This window comes from Conger conger, chromosome 7 (assembly GCF_963514075.1).
Source record: "Conger conger chromosome 7, fConCon1.1, whole genome shotgun sequence".
NCBI classification, from domain to species: Eukaryota; Metazoa; Chordata; class Actinopteri; order Anguilliformes; family Congridae; genus Conger; species Conger conger.
The window spans coordinates 18,433,866-18,449,411 of NC_083766.1; the positions used below are offsets into that span (position 1 = coordinate 18,433,866).

Here is a 15,546-nt window from a genome sequence, read left to right on the forward strand (position 1 = left end):
CCATGCCACGAAGAATTGAGGTTTTGAAAGGAAAGGGAGGCTCTACTTAGTATTAGTGTAGTATCCTAATACAGTGCTCAGTGAGTGTACTTTCTTTGAAATTCATAAAAGACCTTACCAAACTGAACTTCTGAGAAACAAGTCAGATTTGTGTGCTCTAAGAAACTGCATTCCACACAAGGAAATAACAGATGACAAGATAGTGTGAAAGTGTGTGAGTGAACAAAAAAAAAGATTTTTGTTCATAGGAATGATTGTTTTAGTATTCACTTTTCAATGCAATACCTTTACTAAATGTACTTTGTTCAGGTGTGAATCATATACCTAAACAAACGAGTAATTACATTTTTCTCAAGCATTCTCAAACATGCTATCTCTATGCTTATCCTTAAATCTCACAGCTATTACATTATTATTGATACCTTCTGCTTGTTTTCAGTAGATCGGAAAAGACATAACATAAGGTGACAAAGACATAAAGAGGTGACTCAACACTAGGGAAATCGCTTTCACAGAATCAGGAGATTCCTGAATGGCTCTGTAGGAAGTTTAAATAATAGAATTATTTAAAACTAATAATGTTGTGAAGATAAATGTATTCACCAACTGCACTGATATTCCCACACAAATACATACACGCAATCCCTCTTGCCCCTGTGTGAAATGCTGAATCACAACAGCAAGTCCCATTGACCCGTGTTTTTGGGAGGGTAGCACATGCTAAATCTCCAAAAATGAGAGCGCTTATTTTCACTATGTGCTTGCATGCCAGCCACAGCTAATGCACTAGACGACTGCAAAATGCAGGCAGACCCTGCTGGGGACACCACCTGAGCGCCCACACACTCAACATAAAATACCTGACAAATGCCCTACATTTCCTTCACTTTCTCTCAAGACAAGGGCTATTCAACATCCACTTTCTTGAATAATACGTATTTTTGTTCAAAATGATTCCATTTATCATTTCCAGCTGAAATAATTACAAAACATGAGATGAGATAAACATAAAATTCTGACTGGAACACTGCTATGTGGAGTTGCAAACATCAACCAATTGTACATCAATGCTTATCATTAAACAGAAATCACTGTGGTCCAGCATAACCATCAATTATTGCTGGGTATGTCTGAATATGATACTTAACCAGAACATTCTTAGGATTTTAAGATACACATCTGAAATTCCGTGCAAGCAACATAACAGTCAAGAGAGGAATCGCAGCAACAAACAACCTCAAACCACAACACTGTTTTGGAAAGCTGACAGTGTCAAATGTGACAGAGCCTGCCGTCTTTTTGTAGTGTTCTAGTCAGAAATTTGGCTATGTAACTAGCTGGCTGTATAACTAAGATAGGATAGTCTACCACAAACAATGCAACTGTATTGCTTATCTAGTTAGAAAACAATACCAGCTCACCATCAGTAACAAGCAAATGAGCTATTACTAGTTAGCAAATTTACAAATATCCACCCGAGGCACAACGCCTCTGCTACTATGTTCGTATTGCCTCAGGTGGATAGTTGTAAATTTGTCAAGCTAATTTGCTTGTTGCTACCGATAGCGAGTATTGTTTTATAACTAGATATGTAGTCTTTGCTATCAGAATAAGCAATAGTATACATAATTTCAGTGATTGCTTGTCTGGAGTGCAAATTGGGCAGCTATATCAGAATAAGCCCCCACGCCATTGGCTGCGGCAGTTAGAACCAATTTTCAACCAACAAGCTTTAAGTATAGTATAGCTGTACAATGTTTTGGGACAGAGCGATGGCCCATCAACTGAATACTTTGAAACCCGAATTTAAGAACTATAAACACAGGCAGGGGGTGAGTCAATATGTCAGTGAGCCTTTTTCAATGATAGGAAGGGATCTACAATGGTCTTGTAACAATGTTTTAACAAAAAAATCTTACCTAATGTACCTTTAAGTGATGCAAAGCTGCATACTGGGTTGCAAATAAAAAGGTGTTAAATGACCTTACAGAGACATGTAGGCCCAGTTTTAATGTTTGCTTGAGTGTTTTTTAGGTGAGGAAAAATGTAACAATCACATTCTGTAGATCCCAGCCAGGGCATGGAACACAACTCCACCCTCCCACACAGGAAACAGTGACTTTACCACATCACCACACTGCTTGCCCATCTCAGAGCCAGGTGCACATAAAGGATATGTTCCTCACTCACATTCGTGGTAGTTGCTGAAGCATAAAGCTTTTGCTAAATGTCACTACCTGCTAATTTACATTTATTTTCCCCATGAATCAGCATGCAAAGAAAAGAAAAAACGTTACTTGGTGATGCGACCACAAAGGCCACATGCCTAAATCACAATTCTCACGACAGTAACTAACATTATTAACAGTGCTTAAGCATCTAGAATGCAGGGTACAGAATACAGAGGGAGAAACCTTTTATTTCGACATAATGCTTGTGGTAAAGTGCCTTAAAATACAGCAGATCCTCATCGGTACTTTTTCTAGAGATTATTTAAGCAAGAATGTTCTTGCATGACTCTCATTGAACGCAAGGAGACCAACTGCGGCCCCTTTTCTCAAAGGAAAACTCTTCAGGCTGATTATTGTTAAATGCTTGTATGCATACCCAGGCTGGTGACTCGCAAATTAAGATCAAACAAATTTCAAAGGTACTTTTTTTATTTTATTAAAAGACATACCTTAATTACATTAGGCAAAACAGTACATGGAGATGTTAGAAAAAAACAAAAACAAAAAACAAAAACACGCAAGAACAATGAAGCTAATTGCATAGAATGATTAGCAAACCACACACGTGGAACGGACCCCAGGCGTAAGCATGTTTCTGATCCGCTGAGTCCATGATTTTAGGGCCTACTGTTCATATCTCCTTTCCCACCACCCACCCGTGCCCCGTTCAGTACTGCTAGGCTAGAAAAGGCATTCCTATGGGCATCCGACATTCAAAGCCATCCAATAAATCCATAAAAAAATGTAACCATGGCCACTGAGATACTAGGACCATTTAAATAATAAATAGAAAATAAAGGCAGATTAATGAAATACATTTATCCATTTGCCACACAGCAAACTATCACAATATATATGATGTTCTAAAGGCTATCTGAAGTATGCTTATACAGATGGCAGCTTGCAGAGCTTAGCTTAAGACTCCAGTGACATCTGAGGACAGAGCAAGGAAATGTGAAGACAGTAATGACACATCCAGAATTGCTTTTCTTATTGGGGCCGAATCACGTTTTAGGTGATCAGTCGACCTCACAGCTCAGCGTCACAGCACGACAACTCGTCGTATAATTCACTGAGTCGATTGCAGCTTTGTTAAGTTAGCTCACAGTGGTACGCCATACTGCCAAGACCTCCATTGTCGACACCAAAGTTTGTTACCCAAAATGATCGCCCATCACGCGACAAAACAAAGGCCCCCTAACTCCTAAATTTTTTTTGAAAAAAAAAAAAAAAATTATTGTAAGTTTTAAAAAGTGACTTATTGCATTGAACTGCTACCATTACAGCTTTTGTTTGTGATGCTCTGCAGCAGGCTGAGACAACATGTTGAAAACGTTTCACAGTGTTGGTAACTTGATTGCCTATGAAAACCACGTAAACCTGTTTTATTTATTTATTTATGTCTGTCCTCTAGTCCATCAGCAGCCAGGCTTTCTGCACCGACATCCACAATCATCCCACCATCACTCCACCCAGTTAAGTTCAACTCCACTTAATAGGCTCTGAAATTCCAATAAAAACCTGTTATCTTAGAACAAAGTGCTTTAATGACACCGCTAGTGTAAGAGCTTGCCGACTGAGCCGTTTCCTATACATGCTGCCACCGTTTCCTGCCTGTTGTCTTGTAGGTCTTGTATGAACTCAAACAAAAGGGAGGCACTTTATCTGACATTCTACTCCATCACACAGGAGGCATGCACCTGGCTGGAAGCCTGACAGCTAGGGGGACAAAATGGCTGACGCGATAACTGAAACATCTGAACAAAGAACGCTCGCTTAAGGCAGAAGCCCGGGAGACTCAGGTGTCCTCTAATAGTGGGCTTCTTATAGTACCAAACATACAGCATTTCAATACTTTAATGAAAAATAAATAAGCCATACCTTGGTATTCTTTTCTATCTCAGAGTATATATAGGGAAGCTATGAAAACTTGTTTGCATAAGAAAGTATGCATTTGCCATATATATTTATATACATACACGCACAACATAAATACATATGCCACATATATGTAATAAATCATTTCTGTTTGAACTACAAATAGCACTGACAGCAACTCATAAAATTGTGACCTACAAGTGGAAGAAAATATTTCATAGAATATGTGGCACAAGCAAGGAATACTGTACGTACACATGCAAATGGTAGGATATACTGTTGAGAGAATAGAGGTTAATATTAAAGCTTTGACAGTACACAATAGCTGAAGGTGCAACTTTAAAAGCCCCTTCAGCGCACTCATCCCCACAAGAAACCTTCACGATGGCCACAGATCCATCAAAGGCAGTTCTTAGGCAGCCAAAACAAGCCATCGTTTCCTTTACGGCATCCTTTATGTGGGGATGCCAACAATAAGAAACCCATCCATGTACTCCCAAAATAACAGACTGTACAGGAAAAAACCACATGGCTTAGGCCGAAAGTATCGGCCTCCTATTAAAATATGTGCATGCAAAAGTGAATTTATCAGTTTATTTTGCCTTTTTTTCCTCTTCAAGTTCACTACAGCAAACCCTTGAAGTCGTCCACAGTTTCCAGGGGTAGAAGCAACTTGAAGATTTTTTTCTCCTCATATTTTTAATAATCAAAGCAGTCTCTTTTTTTCAGTTCACAGTGTTCAGAGTACAAGAACAGCTCTAAAATTCGGGTTATTCAGTTGTCGTTTTTTGCCTAATTTTCACGCGTCTTCAGAAACAGCCCCTCAAAAGCAAACATCAGGACTGTGGACAGGAGAACACATGAGGGCCCAGAGCTGGGGCCCAAACCTGGGTATTCCACAAACATTCACGTCTAATCCCGTCCCACAGCTCCTCAAACAGCAGGTGTCGTTCACCAGTCCTGAAACCTTTTCAATTCTGGTTCAATTCTGCTCTCTGCACGTGTGCAAAAGCATCTGAAAGATCAGTGAAGACCCCATCTTGGATTTTTTTCATGGAAAATGTCCTTACAGGGCTGGGAAGGGGGGGGGGGGGGGTTACTACTTTGTGGAAACTGCCAGCAGCTTTCAGCAATCCAGCAAACGCACCAAAGATAAGCAAGCACGCTCACACATTCATGTGTGTACAACTGTACATCAACACTTACACATACAGACACCTGCCCACACGTACGCACATACATTCATACACGCACACAACGCTTAGAAGTTGCCATCTTCCCATGCGCAATCGTTCTTGTGTTTGGCCAGCTTCCTGACCATTCGCTCCAGCTCCTTGCGTGATTTCTGCTCATCCTCGAGACACTGCTTCATTCTCTTATTCTCCTGAGGGCAGAGAGCAGAGAGCAGACATGCCTCAGGCAGTGAAGTCACCGTCTCCTCCTACCTCCTTCTGCCACAGCGGACCACTCACCAACAAGCATCAAAGACGACACCTGAATTATGACCCAGATTTGCCGTGTGTAGCCATGCTATAGTAACGCAACTCACAAACCTGAAGACGGCAGGTTCGACTCAAGAACACTGCTGTAGTAGCCAGGGCAAAGGGAATTTCAAAGCTTTAGGAAATATCTAGCTGTAATGGATATACAAAATGCTGTACAAACGATGCAAGCTGCTCCAAATAAGGGAATTTCATAAACAAATGAAACACTAACAGCTATCTCTATCGCTACTAATATGGTTTAAATACGATACGCTTTCTCTTGAATATATATCCACATGCGGGCATACCTTTTTTAATTCGTGGACCTCATCCTTTAAAGCGTAAACTGCATCCACCAGGCTCCTGTGGGGGACATTTTGTTTAAAGACATGCTTCCCCACAATTTTACACCAAACCAATTCGCAGTATTGATTTATGAGGATAATAAATCATTTTAATTTACACACAAATACATGTGAGGAAAAAAAAACCCAGAAAGTAGTCATAGTCATGTAGCTACTCAATTAGCGATTTAGTACTGCTAGCTTCTCTAGCAAGCTAACTTGCCTGCCTTGTTAGCAACTGGATTAAGTTGCAATACTTATGAGCGCAAACAAAAAAGCTTCCAAATAAAGAGGCTACTACAGGGGCACACGGCTAAAAAGGTGAACAGGTAAGGAGCTTCGCAAGCAGTTTGCCCATGCTAAGATGCTAATTTGACATGCAAATGGGTGTGTGTCATGACATTAATTTGTTGTCTAGCATACTTCTCCTCGATTATAGTCTGTCCATTGCTCCTCAGTTCCTCCACGATGATCTTCTCCTCCTCGGGCAGGAGCACCTGCGGGACACACTCCTTCCGCACCGCTGAGGACAAACAGGACACACTGAACTGAGTGAGTGCGTGGGCCTCCACTGACACACGCACACTGCCCGTATCACCTGAACTGGCTTTCCCCTTTCACACACTGAACTGAGCGAGAGCGTGGGCCTCCCCACACACACACACACACACACACACACACACACACACACACACACACACACACACACACACACACACACACACACACACACACACACACACACACACACACACACACACACACACACACACACACACCGTATCACCTCAACTGGCTTTCCCCTTTCAGAACCACAAAAAGTCTTCTGCTCTTCCTCCAACATTAACTCATTCTTCCCCCTACATGTTCTACCACAACAAAAGCATATTTCTTCATCATTAAATATGCACTCAATATGAATACGATTCCAACTGCTGAGTTGCAGTATTTCAGACCCTTATTAGACTTTCATTAGCATTTAAATTTAACTTTTAACTTATATTAGAATATATTTACAGCAGACATGCTTTTAGATGAGATGAACATTACGTGTATGTATGCGTGATGCTTTGGTTTTGTTGTGCAACATGCTGAAGAGGTACTGGGGACAATAAAGGAGTATTTTTTTTCTCTACAACGAGGCTTCCGGTTGACATTCTCGCCACTATCGTGCTGACACGTTAGTTTCAGAGTGCGAACGGAGTGTGGGCTGCATTTCATGAGCGCATCAACTCAGCCTTAGAGATGCGATCTGCTCAACTCAAACATACATACATGCGCAAACCCCAAAGGAAAATGGTCATATATACAGTACTGTGCACTTTATTATATATATATATATATATATATATGTTTCTTTTTTTTGTGTGTGTTAGTATAAAAGAACACATTTGAGATTTCCAAGTATTCATTTTCCAAAAGATTTAATTTTAGAGATATTTTTGTATTTCATTTTAAAAAGTAACATAGCACTGTAAGCAACTGACTACTTTTTACATAAAGAACTTGATCAAGGCTGTCTGAGATCAGAAGCAAGGAGCCAGCCAAAGTCTGCAGAAGAACTGTGGCAAGTTCTCCAACATGCTTGGAACAACCTCCCTGCTGATTGTCTTATAGAACTGCAGGACAGCATTGGCTATCTTAGAGAAGTGATGCAGTTTTAACACCGAAGGGCGGTCACAAAAAAATATTGATTTGATTCAGTTTTTAACTATTCTGCCAAATTACTAAAATGTAATGTAAAATGTATAGTACGTTCATTTAGGATCTTTCATTGAATTATTTTGAATCTTATCTGTACAGAATGTTATACAGGTGCCTAAGACTTTTGCACAGTACTGTATATTCAAACAGAACCCCCACAACATATTTGTAGATATTCTTTAAAAGCAACGCGTGTGTTATGCTCACACGTCAGTATTTTGCGATATACAGTAACTTCAGAAAGTTCAGACCACTTTTTGCACACTTCATTTAATTTTAAATGGATGAAATTGCCATTTTTGCCCATCAATCTACACTCAATAACCCATAATGGCAAAGTGAAAACTTTGTAGAAGCCCCTTCGGCAGCAATTACAGCTTTGAGTCTTCTTGGGTAAGTCTTTAGTCTTACCTAGTGCTTAGAGGTGAACAGTATGGGGTTGTGTGCACTCTAGAGCAGGTTTTCTTCAAGGACCTCTCTGTATTTATTTGCATTCATCCTTCCCTCAATTCAGACCAGTCCCTGACCTGTTCCTGCTGCTGAGAAGCACCCCCATAGCATGATGGTATTAACCAGGTGATGGGCAGTGCCAGGTGTTCTCCAGGCATAAGAGTTCTGCCCAAAGAGATCAGTTTTTGTCTCATCAGACCAAGAAATGCTCTCAGAGACCTTTAAAACTGCAAGCGGGCTGCCATATGCCTTTTGCTCAAGAGTGGATTCCGTCTAGCCACTCTACCATAAAGCACCGATTGAAAGAGTACTGCTGAGATGGTCATCCTTCCGGCAGGTTCTCCCATCACTGCAGAGGACTTCCAAAGCTCTGTTAGAATGACCATTGGGTTCACCTTCCTGACAATCAACTCTAGAGTCCTGGTGGTTCCAAACTTCTTCCAATTAGTTATTGAGGCTACTATGCACTCCTGAGAACACTCAAAGCTTTACAAATAGTTTTATGCCCTAGCCCTAATCTATGCCTTGCCAGAATTATATAGTGGTGGTCTACAGAGTTCCTTGGACTGCATGGCTTGGTTTTTGTCCTGACATGCAGTGTGAAGTGTGGGACCTTATATACACAGGTGTATGCCTTTCTAAACTATGTCCAATCAATTAAATTTGCCACAGGTGGACTCAAATCAGTGTTCTGGACACCAGGGTCTGAATACTTATGTAAATGAGAGATTTCAGTTTTTAATAAATTAATAAAAGATTTCCAAAAACATGTTTTTACTTTGTCATTATGGATTGAGTGCAGATTAATGGGCAAACATTGACATTTTATCAATTTAAAATTAAAACTACAACACAATAGTGTGTGCAAAAAGTGAAGGGGTCTGAATACTTTCTGAAGTCACTGTATACAGTATTATTTTGTCCACCTCCATAGGCATTAGCTTAAAGCCATAGGAGAGACCATCTACTGAAGAACTCACCGGTGGTGGTCTGGTGGAAGCTGGCCCCCGTGCAGTAGGCCTCAATGACCTTCAAGATCTGGGCGTCCTCCTCCAGAGCAGCTGTGCCTGCACACACACAGTCTGAATTCACTTTCTCACAAAATTGCTCAGTTCAACCAATTTATATTTATTTCCCAAGAGGTGTCATTTCAATGATAATACAAATGGTTTTGTAACCTAAAGGCCATTCCACACCTCTTGATTGAGCGCAACCAGGGTTCTTGGAAACCATAATAGCAAAACAAAAACTGAATGTGTAATAACAAACACCTTCATGGGCATTCCTTTTCTTTTAATGGGCTTGACAGCGTTTTACCCAAAAAAGGGCTGGGGATTACTTTTGACTCACTTTTCCTCTGAAGGAACTCGTCATCTGATGGTTTTCTTTCGGTTTTTCTCTTCTGGAGGAACTTTGTGATTGGACGAGGGCTTTTGCTGCAGTCCTGTAAAAGGCACACATTGCGGTTGGAGGTGTGTGGGGGCAGGGAGAATGGTGGTGACATGCAGTTTCTATAGTACCCTAAAAAACACAACAAGGACTAGTTCAGCTTCAGTACAGGAAACTCAGCATCGGAGGCCTCTTCTGCTAAATTTTCTTCCCACACACTCCCCAGTGATTCTCCAAAAGGCACCGTCACAGGTATTTTTTTACTTATTTCTTTTTGCGTTTACTGAAATGATGCCGAGGAAAAAGTTGAACAATGGAACTAATTCCAAGTCCAACTTCACAAGCGTACTGAGGGAAACAGTCCCCTTTTTGCCACAAAAAAAGGCTAAAGCGGTCAAATTGGTCAGAACGAAACCAGAGCTTTACCCACTATCCACAGACGAGCACAAAACCATAAGCGCCAGGTATTTGGGGGCTTGCAGGTAGGTAAAGCTTTGATTTGCTCCTGGCCAAAGCAAGCATGACTGTAAGCCTGACAGGGAGACTGTATGACGACACTCTTCCTGTCAATACATTTCAACAAGACCTTTTCTAAATGCTGATGCAGTAATTTTACTCGGACATGGAGGGGAAGATCATTTCAATTAAGCTGGAAAGGAACTGCGACTTTAACCAGTGCAGTTAATAGACACGCCTTTTCAAAATGAACAAACTAATATTAGGAATATGCATCTAACGGGCAGCTTCTCATGCAAGACAAGGGCTGGGGTAACTGAAGAGGAATGACAATTACACAGGAAACAGGCAAGCCCTGTGCAAGCCATATGTCTCACACACACGCACAAATATGAACTGCAAAACGCCATCTAATAACTGGATACACCATGACCCTGCCCCCAATGTTGCTTCTGAAAGATCTCATCCTTAATCTGAACTGGAACCCACTGAAGAATAAAATGTCAATACTTGATATGCCCTTGTCCACTCTGCAGTAATTTATAATGAATTGTCAACTTCCTGTAAATGCTATCCTAGTGTCGGTTAGCCCAGATGAAATGGCAGACTGTCAGCATTCTGTATGTGATGCAATTAAGCTGGCTTCCTTTACCCTGTCCGTATGGAAATGGAAGACATTTGAATTTGTTTAAAAAAATATATATATATTTTTTACAGCACTTCACAATATTTAAGATATTGCTGCATTTTACAGTTCTGTAAAGGTCATGAATTTACAATATGTTCCAGTTCTGTATAGTGGATGGCAGGTGGATGCTAACTTAAGAGTATTTTTGTAATCATTTTCGGCGAGTCGAATATTATAAATAAACATTTTCAATTATATGATGACTGTTCATCAACCCCACTATTCATCATGTGGTAATGTTTGGAGTCAAAGGGAAGATACCCAGACTAATTTTAGTGATTTGGCATGCACCCTCAATGGTTGTCTGTACCTGCATATACAAAAATGGCAAGCCACCTTATGATAAGTAACTAAGTTCTTACTAGAAAGGCAATACAATACAAAGTCAGCAAGTATTTTGCACATTTTCACTCAAAATTATATTTTATTAAATGTAACATTAACCACGTTGAAAACGAAAGTGTAACTGGAGGATTCCCCGTTTTTTACGCAAAAAGAAAGCCAAAATTCAGGAAATGCACAGCATTCTATAAATGCAGATGTTCTGAGATTTCTGACCCAGACTTGAACCACAACAAAATAATTACTCCCGTTTCTTTGAGCCAATCGTTTTTAGGAGTATGACATTTGTGTTGTTTATTGATCATAATATTTACACAGCTATTGGTAGCATTGAGAGCAAAAACAAAAAAGCAAAAACCCTTAATTTGAGTAAAAATTCAAAAACACTCTAGCTAGCTTGCTCAACATAAGTAAATACTAGTCTCCTAGTTTTATAAGCCTGTGTAGCCAAATTAGCTTGATGAGAAAAAATAAAAACCATTACTTGTATCTTCATTTTCATTAATATCATCATATGCAAGTGAATTAGTGTAAAATTCAGATTGTCTTTCTGAAGATGCTGCATTTCTTCGGGTAGCACGACCACTGGAGACTGGCTCATTCATGATTTACTCTGCATTTCATTTCACACTGTAGACCCAGATTTTGGCTTCTATTGCAATTTTCCCTCGCAAGGTACAATCAATGGGCACTGCTCATGAAAGACCTGGAGACCCGAGTTTTATACAAACTCAGCCCTGTCTGCCTTTACATATATATTTTGCATTCATGCAGTGTGATTGTTATAGTGGTCTCAAAAATTATTCGCACCCTTGATAAATATACGCAAAAATATTACTAACTACTAAATTATATATTTATATACGCTTTATTTCCTGACATGTATGAAGTAGCGTGCTTTAATAATGATTCAATGGAGTCAACCAAAATCTTACATTTATTTCAAATAAGAAATGTATTTCAACAAAAAACAGGTTTCACAATTATTGGCAACCCCTGGTAATGATGACAGCCACAAATTTTTGATAAGGTTACAAAACACATCTGGAGGGATTATTGAACATGTCTCCATGCAGAGCTCTGATGTTACTTGCAATGATTGTTAGGGGTGCCAATAAGTCTGACACCTATGCAAAACATTCGATTACTAGATGAGGAAACATGAGGAAATTGAAATAAGTACATAGTTTTCCCATGCTTGAACTTAACATATAGATTATTATCTGTGTTTATTATATGCAGCCTTTTTTCTTTATTTTCATCAAATTGTTTATATCTTATTAAATATGATAGTCTGAAACATAACACAGCTGTTCTATTACACTTTAACACAGCGTTTCTCATTACAGAACCGTTTCATGGAATATAGAGTGCAAGGAGTACCTGCACCTTGATAAATCCCTATCCTGCAAGTGCTTTCACCCATAATGTGCTCAACACCCTGATCACCTGCCCAGTCTTATAGTATATACTCATGAACGGTTCACCATTAACATGCTAATGCATGCATGCACACACAGCCACTCACAGGAACACAATTTCATTGTGAGAACTTTCACTAGGTTAGAAACTCTCCCTTCAAAGAAATGTAACCATCATCTAAAATGACAGACGGAATGGCTAAAATGAGTCATATTCTATATATACTCAAACTCCAAAACGGCATCCATTTTGTACACATTGTATAACGCACTTGCGCACTCACAAAAATGAACCCTATCACCCCATCTAATTTCCTGTGTATGCCGCAAATAACAGTCGAATTGGCAGCCTGACAGACTGCAGGAGCGGAGAGGTTGGAGAAATGACAAAAAGGTTAGGTTCCACCCTGTCGTGACGATGGACCAGGTGGTTTACTGCGCATCTGGAGAGCCCTACAACAGTCTTTTGTTTTTGTGTGTGGAGGAAAGGGGACGAGCCCGACACGGAACAAGCAGCAGCACGAGAACAGGGGTGGGGAAAGGAGGGAAGGAGAACGTGGAAAAGCATGCCGCTTCAGCATAGGCAAGCACAGACACACACAGAGGACTAGCCTTACCTTCAGGATATAAGACATCCTCTACAGAGGCCAGTATGGAGAGAAAGAGAAGAGGTGCATGAGAGAAATGGTATAAAAGGATATGGTGATCTTCACATTCAGTCAACATTTCAGTGCTATTCCCCATACCCAGACCCTCTGTACCCCATACAGCAATGGAGACAGACGGCTGAGCCCCTACATTGTTGGGAGGCTACACCCTCTTTCGCAGGAGAGCGTGAAAGCAACAGGAGGGATATATCTGCTTGCTATCCCGAGACGGGGTCACACAGTCTGGAGATACTTAGGGAGTTGCTACTGTGATATGACATCACAATCGCAAGAGCCACCAGCGCACCATTGGCTCATAAATGCAGGAAGTTTGGAATGACCTTCTAATGGTTATGTATGGCTAAACTTGATGTGCGGAGTATGAAACAAAAAATTAAACGCCTCACAAATCCACCAACATGCCTTGGAGGAAACTCTTGGATGAAAATGGATGGCAAACAGCTTTGGAGGATTTGGTCATGAATGCATTTTCGAACATATGCTGAACGAAAATCAGTCAAAGTGTACGAGTTCCCTATAAGCTAAGAGGGCTTCAATAAAAAAAACAAAAAGACAAAAAAAATAAAAATAAAAAATAATAATTAAATACGCTATCCCAAACTGCTTTTCTATGAGGTCTGTGTTGCATTCAGCTTCAGGATCAGAAAAGGGCATGTCCAGTTCATGTGCATGAACCTCAATCCTTTCAGAGAGATGACAGCATTACAACCTCTTATCCTATGGTCTCTCAGAAAACATGAAACAGGGAGGAGGGGGGGGAGGGGTGTTAAAATGTGAATAATAAAATATTTTTTTATCAAAGATACTAAAAGCCAGAGAGTGAGGACAGTCATAGCCACAGGTAAAGAAAGCTTCACACTGTGTCTTTCTGCTGGCCCGTCAAGCCCAGAGCCTGCCAGCTTGGTAGCAGCAGTGTCCATGATTAAATGGGCACCACTGATATACTACTCCTACACACGGGGGTGTATAGTGGTATGAGAGAGTCAGTGTGGAAAACTTCAGTGTACAGTATGTTGCTTGGTGGGGCTTTTGATTGACACTGCTACATGAAGACTACAAATGATAAATGGCCACTGTAGAAACTCAGTTAAAGATTTAACTTATTGGTAAGAATTTGCAGAATTATTCAGCTTTCACTCTATTCAGTGCTAAATGTATCAAATCAGTTGACACAATCAAACCATCATTTCATTCAATTGCATTCTATTCAGCTCAACACTCATTAATCAATTTTGGTGACTTCTGGTTGGCACTAGGATAAGGGCCATTTTGTAGACCGCCTACCTCCTTGTAGCCCAGAGCTGCGGATGGTTTGAGAGGTGGCGCAGGTCTCAGGCAGCTCAGGGACCAGGGCTTGGTGATTTTGGGGGGCTCCAGGGGACCCCGGCTGCTGACGGGAGTGCTGAACCCCTGCGACATGGTCTGGTGGCTAGGGGTGGTGACCGCGCTCTTGCTGTCTGCATTCTGGGGGTGAGGAAACCGCACTTGGTCAAAAGGCATTTACTGGGCTCAGCTGCGAAGGCCTAAGACTGGATATGGGGCAAGAGGTTTAGCAGGGGTTCAAGTCCTGAATGTGTGTGTGGATTCTTTGGCCGATCAATATTACATTAGTTATTTGCCTGACACTTTTATCCAAACCCCCCTGGAGCAATGTGGAGTTAAGGGCCTTGCTCAAGGGCCCACAGCTGCACTGATTTTATAGTGGTTACACTGGGGTTTGAATCATCAACCTTCTGGGTCCCAGTCAAGCAACTTAGCCACTTAATCAACAAATTAAATGAATCGCTTGCACAGAAATGCACCGAGAACCAGCAGGCACTGCAGCCTCAAGGACTTCTGTTCAGTCTTCTGTTCTAATTGCTCTTTTGTGCAGGGCTCGTTTGGTTAGGTCTGGAGAGCTGTACCTTGCTGATGGTGCCCACAGGGCTTCCTCCTTTGGTCATAGTGTGCAGGTGCTCCAACCATTCCTGCAGCTCCTGCTGACTGCTGCAGAACACCATGATCCGCTCCATCACACTTCCTGCAAGCACACACGTACGCACATTCGCACAGGATGAGCACTACTTCATTTTTGCAAAAACATACCACTGTCCGAGTGTAGTCAAACGTTGCTGACTATTTCCCAAGGTCATTTCAACCATTTGAAAAGCTCACCACGTCTTCCTCAGGAAGAAGACACTCATAGGACGTTACACCAGGATAGTAAATTTGCATGTGTAACCATGAATCATAATTTCCTCATCAATGCAGACAGTTACATGAAACAGCTTAGTGGCCAATGACTAATCTACCTTAACACAGCCTAACGGGATCAGGCTTTCAGGTGTCCTAAAGGCCCAGAAACCAACCTGTGATTTCAAAGGCATTTTCCACATCCTCTATCTGCCTGGTTACTGCGGTTCCTGTCAGTGGTAACCTTCCCTGGAGGTAGAGAGGTTGAAGGAGAGAACATAAACAGAGATAACAAGTGAAAGAGATACATGGAGATGGT

At 41.0% G+C, this 15,546-nt stretch overlaps 1 protein-coding gene across 3 annotated transcripts in view; it reads right to left on the reverse strand.

Moving 5' to 3' along the window:
- Window positions 1-2,642: 2,642 nt before the first annotated feature.
- Window positions 2,643-15,546, reverse strand: part of arhgef6 (Rac/Cdc42 guanine nucleotide exchange factor (GEF) 6) — a 38,254-nt gene continuing 25,350 nt past the window's right edge. For 2 of the 3 annotated variants that reach the window (XM_061247690.1, XM_061247692.1), the window contains exons 14-22: window positions 15,404-15,476; window positions 14,960-15,075; window positions 14,340-14,519; window positions 13,005-13,025; window positions 9,442-9,535; window positions 9,072-9,158; window positions 6,361-6,460; window positions 5,902-5,956; window positions 2,643-5,493 (exon numbers count right to left, since the gene is read on the reverse strand). In XM_061247690.1, coding sequence (XP_061103674.1) covers window positions 5,371-5,493; window positions 5,902-5,956; window positions 6,361-6,460; window positions 9,072-9,158; window positions 9,442-9,535; window positions 13,005-13,025; window positions 14,340-14,519; window positions 14,960-15,075; window positions 15,404-15,476 — 849 coding nt within the window. In that variant the 3' untranslated portion in view covers window positions 2,643-5,370. The remainder of the gene's footprint in view (window positions 5,494-5,901; window positions 5,957-6,360; window positions 6,461-9,071; window positions 9,159-9,441; window positions 9,536-13,004; window positions 13,026-14,339; window positions 14,520-14,959; window positions 15,076-15,403; window positions 15,477-15,546) is intronic. The other variant, XM_061247691.1, reaches the window with a different exon arrangement.